The sequence below is a fragment of the Octodon degus genome, unplaced genomic scaffold (genome assembly GCF_000260255.1).
Source record: "Octodon degus isolate 3935 unplaced genomic scaffold, OctDeg1.0 scaffold00218, whole genome shotgun sequence".
Taxonomy (NCBI): domain Eukaryota; kingdom Metazoa; phylum Chordata; class Mammalia; order Rodentia; family Octodontidae; genus Octodon; species Octodon degus.
Window position 1 is genome coordinate 1133054 of NW_004524794.1, and position 5722 is coordinate 1138775.

Below are 5722 nucleotides of genomic sequence, written 5' to 3' on the forward strand. Positions count from 1 at the left end.
GAGGCCCCCTGGCAGTCACCAACGTTCAGGTGAGCTAGTGTTGTGCGAGGCCTATAAGGGCCGCGGTGCCCCTGCTGCCAAGAACTGCCACCTTGGGCCCAGAACGAGATCCCCGGGGTACCACACACCTTCTGGACTGAGACTGGCCCCGTGGCCTCCCTCTATCTTGATGGTGCCCTTCACCCAGAGCCAGGTGGGCAGGGAAAGCCTGAGAGGGTCACCCTTGCTCCTGGGCTCCCAGGCTTCCCAGCTGGCCCATGTCGCCAGCCCTCCTGCTTTCACCATAGATTCTGTCACGTGCCTCTCAGATGTCTCGGGCTTGAAGCAGATGCATCTCTTCCTAGTGGGAGATGGGCCCACTGCTGGGCAACATACATTCCAGGCTCGGTGAAACTGAGGGTTTGTCCTTGGCGCAGCCCTTCCCCTGCATAGGCTGCTGCAGCCTGCTACCACCGCGCTTGCAGGGCTGGGGGGAAACCAATGGGGTGATGTCCCAGCGTGGAGCCTGGGTCCACTAGGCCTTTGCGGGGCCCAGCTTCCTCGTGCCTGTGAGGACACGTTCCTCCTGCCATCAGCAGCCTGCATATGTGGAGCCTGCTTCCTTATGTGTAAACACGGGCGTGTGTCGTGGTGGTGGTGCGCTGCGAGGGGGCGGCGAACGAGCCGGCCGCGCAGGTCCTGCGGCCTCAGGCCCCCGGTTGCCCAACACGCGCCGGGGGCGGGCCGCAGTCGTTGATTAAAGGCCGCCTGGAGCAGCCTGTGCAGAGGCAGGTGCCAGCAGCCGGCAGCTCAGGACGCCAGCCAGCTCCTGCCCCAGGTAAGTCAGCAGCGTGGGGGGGTTGGCGAAGCCAGCCCCAGGCTCCAAAATGGGTAGAAAGCAGCTGGGGTAGCGCTTCTCTGCCAGTGAGGCCAGCCAATTGCCAGGCTTTCCAGAGCCCACCCAGGGCCCGATGCTGCTGGGGGCTGCCTGCTTTCTCAGAACTCTACCGGGCCCTGTGCTGGCCACAGGCCTGGTGGGGAAAGGTGAGGGCTCTGGGCCTGATCTCATCACAGCTGGCCTGCCTTCTGTTCCTTGCTGTGTGGCAGGAGTGGGGTTGAGGGACAGAGAGGAGGGGCAGCGGGGCCCTAGAAGGCCCATCATGGACAGAAGGGACAGCAGTAGGCCCTGGCCCCTGATCCCCATGCTGTAGAGGCAAAGGCTGCACAGGGTGGGGCAGGGGCCAGCGGGTCCATGTCTCTTCAGCCTCTTGCTTGCCCCGGCAGCTTCAGGCCTCATCTCTCCTGGGAGAAGACCACCATGTCTGAGCTGCCCCGGGCCGAGACCTTTGTCTTTCTGGACCTGGAAGCCACTGGGCTCCCCAACACAGACCCAGAGATTGCAGAGATCTCCCTTTTTGCCGTGCACCGCTCGTCCCTGGAGAATCCAGAACGTGGCGAGTCTGGAGCCCCCATGCTCCCCCGCATCCTGGACAAGCTCACACTGTGCATGAGCCCACAGCGGCCCTTCACTGCCAAGGCCAGCGAGATCACCGGCCTGAGCAGCGAAGGCCTGGCGCAGTGCCGGAAGGCTGGCTTTGATGGTGCCGTGGTGCGGAGCCTGCAGGCCTTCCTGAGCCGCCAGGAGGGCCCTATCTGCCTAGTGGCCCACAACGGCTTCGATTACGACTTCCCCCTGCTATGCACGGAGCTGCAGCGCCTGGGTGCCCACCTCCCCCAGGACACTGTCTGCCTGGACACGCTGCCAGCACTGCGGGGCCTGGACCGTGCCCATAGCCACAGCACCCGGGCTCAGGGCCGCAAGGGCTACAGCCTGGGCAGCCTGTTCCACCGCTACTTCGGGGCTGAGCCGAGCGCTGCACACTCTGCTGAGGGCGACGTACACACGCTGCTGCTCGTCTTCCTCCACCGTGCCGCTGAGCTGCTTGCCTGGGCTGATGAGCAGGCCCGCAGCTGGGCGCACATTGAGCCCATGTACACACCGCCCGACGGCCCACATGCTGAGGCCTGAGCGTGTGCTTGGCTGCTTGCTTGCTCACCTGGCCCTGCTCAGTCCTGCAGCCAGCACAGACTGCAACCGTGCTGCACCTCTGCCCGGCCCTGCCCAGTGCAGAACCCTGGGCCCATGCGCCTGCCCGGCCGCTGGCCTGCCCTACCTCTGGACAGCTTGTGAGCCTAGCAGTCTGTTCTTTCCAGCTCCCTCCCTCCCTGTTTCTCAATAAATATCACCTATTTCTCAGCAGCTGACTCACTGGCCAGACTCTTGGAGGCAGAGAGCTACGTTGCACAGGAGTGGAGGCCCCCATCACCCCACTGTGGCCTACTCCTGTGGATTTGGGAGTGGGGAGATGGCAGTGCTACGCGGCTGCTCCAAGGGGTGGTGGGCTAGGGCTCTAGACCCTCAGCAACCCACCAGCTGCCCTCTGCCTGGCTGGTCCCTTACTGGCACCTTGAGTACCAGCCTCTAGGCTTGTTGCCCCAGAACCCCAAGAAATGGATGAGCAGCAGTGAGGGGAGCTGGGTCTGCAGGGCTGTTACCTGCCCGGGTGCAATGCCCATTGGGGGCCCACCTGGCACCCCTGTCCCTGCTCTGTGAAGTGGCAGTTGACAGAGTGCTGGGAAGAAGGCTCCTGGTACCCTCTCACAGGTGTAAGGCATGTAGCAGGCACTGACCTGAGGCCCTAGGAAAAGTAGGAATGTGCCTGGGGGCTGTGACCCTTGTGGTGTGCCCCTGGAGGGCTGGAGGGCTCCGTGGAGAAGCCAGCCACCTCGCTGGGTTTCTAGTTGCCGGGAACCTGCCTCAGGGTCCACCCTGAGGTATTTTTGTCTCTTGGGGCCGCCTGTGCCACCAAATGCTGGGGCAGGTAAGGGGTGGGGTGGCCATGTCCAAGTGACTCACTCAAGCAAAGTCTCCAGCCTTGTGCCAGCCAGGCCCGTTCAGGGAACCTGAAGTAGGTCACAGTGACTAGGGCTGCTGCAAGTGTGAGGTGTCAGGATGACAAGGCATGGCCGCGTCAGACCATCCTGGGCTAGGGGAGGGATCCAAAGGCCATCCTGGTTAGCAACAGGCTATGACCTGCCTCCTGGCGAAGGTGGAGGTTGCTTTCCATCTACCTTGGACCCGTTGGCTTTCCAGGAACTTGTTGCAAGTGGAACTGTGTGCTTGCACGGGGGCTGCCCCGTGGGCAACTTGTATGTCATGCACAAATGTGGCTCTCCTTGCTTGCCTTGATGTGTCAGGTAGAAGCAGTGACAAGCTCTGCATTACAACCTGGCCCCTTCATGGTGCCCTAAGTCTGCCTGGGTCGCCATCATTTCTGCTGTTGTTTGCTTACGCCTGGGCAGCCCACACAGGACTCAAGCCAGCTGCATAGCTCTTTTACCTCGGTGGACTCAAGTTGCCAACCCATGTGGCCAGAGGTGACCTCAGCGGGAGATCCAAGATCCCCAGATGTGTGCCAATCCACAGTAACAGTGCGCGTGGTCAGTGAAGGTGGGACGGCTTGGACTTTGTCCTTTTTAAAATTGTTCCGTGTGGTGCACGTTTGCAGCATGAGGACCGCCCTCTGCACAGGGAGTTGGGACACGAGCGTGTCGACTCTTAAGTGTTCTCCCACTTCCCGCCTGTCTAGGTCCTCTTGTACAAGCTGTAGCTCCTTGTTTCCTGTTCTCTAGCTTTTATTTTGCTCTTTATCTTATGCGGGTATCTCATATAAGAAACCACGCAGTATTAAAGCTCATGTGTCTGATTTGTCTCACGTAGCAACACGATCTCAAGGCGCGTCCATTTTCCTACAGATGACTCAAGGTTACCCTTCTTTATGGCAGGGTAGTAGTACTCCATGGTGTGTAAATTCCAATTGTCATCCATGTTTCCTTCATTGTAAATATAATGCGTATAATTTAATTTTTAGTAAGTAGTAGTTTTCGCCCATCAGTTCTAAACATTCCCAGATGTTTGTCATCTCAGAATCACTAACACAACAATAAGGGAAAAGCCAGACCATCGTAGTAGTGCTAGAAGGTGAGAGCCTGGAAGGTGGAGCAATGTGCACAGAGGTGGGCTGTGCACCACCCATGCCACCCCGAGCTCCCCCTCTCAGGGTCCACCCAAGACAAGGGCTTGTGTGACCACATGGGCTGACCCAGGAATGCTTGCCACAGTGAAGCAGCCTGTGGCACATGTGTGCCAGGGCGACTGGCCTGGTGCACCTAGCCCTGGAGCTCCAGCTTGCCTCTGGCCACCCACCTGCCCCTGGCCGAGCCATGTCATTGATGGATATCACCGTGATCACAGGAGCGTCCCTGGGAGACATGTAACACCAGATGCTTGCCAACAGGACAATCTACAGGGTGAGAAACACTGAAATTGAAGGGCTGCGGGCATATCTGGCTTGTCCTTGCACAGGAGACTGTGTGGGACATGCTGTGCAGAAGTCCAGGGCTGCCCTCCACGCCTGTCACCGCGGGGAGACCTGGCGCCACTTGAGACCAAGGCCTTCCATCATGGGAGCAGGGGTTCCTGGGGGACTCCTCGTCCTCTCACACACATGCACACAGCACATTCAGACTGTAGTAGTTCTTTGGGTGTTACTTTACTGTTCTTTCCCTTCTTTGCCTTCCTTCCTTTGTCCTTTCTGCTTTTTCTTTCCTTCCTTCTTCCTCCTTCTCTCCCTCCCTCCCTTTCATCCCTCCATCCTTCCTTCCTTTGTTAGGGTGGGGATTGAACTCAGCCTGCACTTACTGTGCCTTGCTTTGCCTCCCCCACCCCTTTTTGGTGTGTTTTCGACACAGGGCCTTGCCATGCAGCCCAGGCTGGCGTTGAACTTGCCAGCCTCCTGTCTTAGTCTTCCGAGTGCTGGGAGACCAATGTGCCCCAGAACAACTGGCTTCGTTTGCCTTTGAGTCCCTGGAACATTTGCATCTCCTGAGGAGTTCTCCTGGGGCAAGGACCTGGGAAGTCCCGGTCTAAAGAAAATGCCATAGGCTGTATGGTAGGAAAGTAAGCGAGACATGGAAAGTTAAGCATGACATAATTTTCCTTATGTGAGAAAGCAAAAATACAAATAAAGCAAAGCAGAGATGGCAGGAAAAAGGTGACATTTTGGACCTGCAAAAGGGGCTGGGGGGTAGGGGAAGGAGGGAGGCAGAGGCTCAGAAATGGTTACGATATGTTACAGGTACATACGTGCACCGTCCCTGCATGCATGTGATTAGTAGACCCCATCAAAAGAACCACTGCACGTCGGGGGGTCCCAGCTCAAGGGGCCAGCAAGCGTGCTCCTCCTCATCTGCGGCCCTTCCTGCTGTGCCTGCGCCGGCGTGTGGCAGAGCGCACGTATTCAGAATCAGTGTTGTTTGCAAACTGTGTGAAGTTCCTGGGGCCATTCTGTTGTGTTCATTCTCATACGCCAGCTTTATTAGATTACGGAGCAGCTGCCAACTAGAAAGCATGCTCCTGGGGGCCTGGGGGGCCTGGGGGCCAGGGGGGTGGGACCTCAGGGTCTGTGTCCAACCTCACCCCTGCCTCTCTGGCTATGCTTCCCTGTCCCTCTTCCTGCTAGGCAGCAGCGCTGGGCAGAGCTGCCCCACCCACCCTCCTGCCATGCTTTTCCTGTATGTAGTTCTAAAATATAGTTTGACAGTTGTACAACTGTTCAGTTTCTTTATATACATTTTCTTGCTTTTCAAAAGCTATGACATCTGTTCAATTCTACAGTAATCT

General features: G+C 58.2%; 1 protein-coding gene across 1 annotated transcript; it reads left to right on the forward strand.

Annotated features, from left to right (window-relative positions):
- Positions 1 to 517: 517 nt before the first annotated feature.
- Positions 518 to 2264, forward strand: Trex2 (three prime repair exonuclease 2). The gene is made up of 2 exons (XM_004645129.3): positions 518 to 817; positions 1264 to 2264. The coding sequence occupies exon 2, from the start codon at positions 1298 to 1300 to the stop codon at positions 2006 to 2008; it is 711 nt and encodes a 236-aa protein (XP_004645186.1). The 5' UTR covers positions 518 to 817; positions 1264 to 1297; the 3' UTR covers positions 2009 to 2264.
- The last annotated feature ends 3458 nt before the right edge of the window (positions 2265 to 5722 follow it).

Coding starts and splice junctions, on each gene's coding strand:
- Trex2 (XM_004645129.3), top strand. CDS start 1,298: ATGTCTGAGCTGCCCCGGGCCGAGACCTTTGTCTTTCTGGACCTGGAA.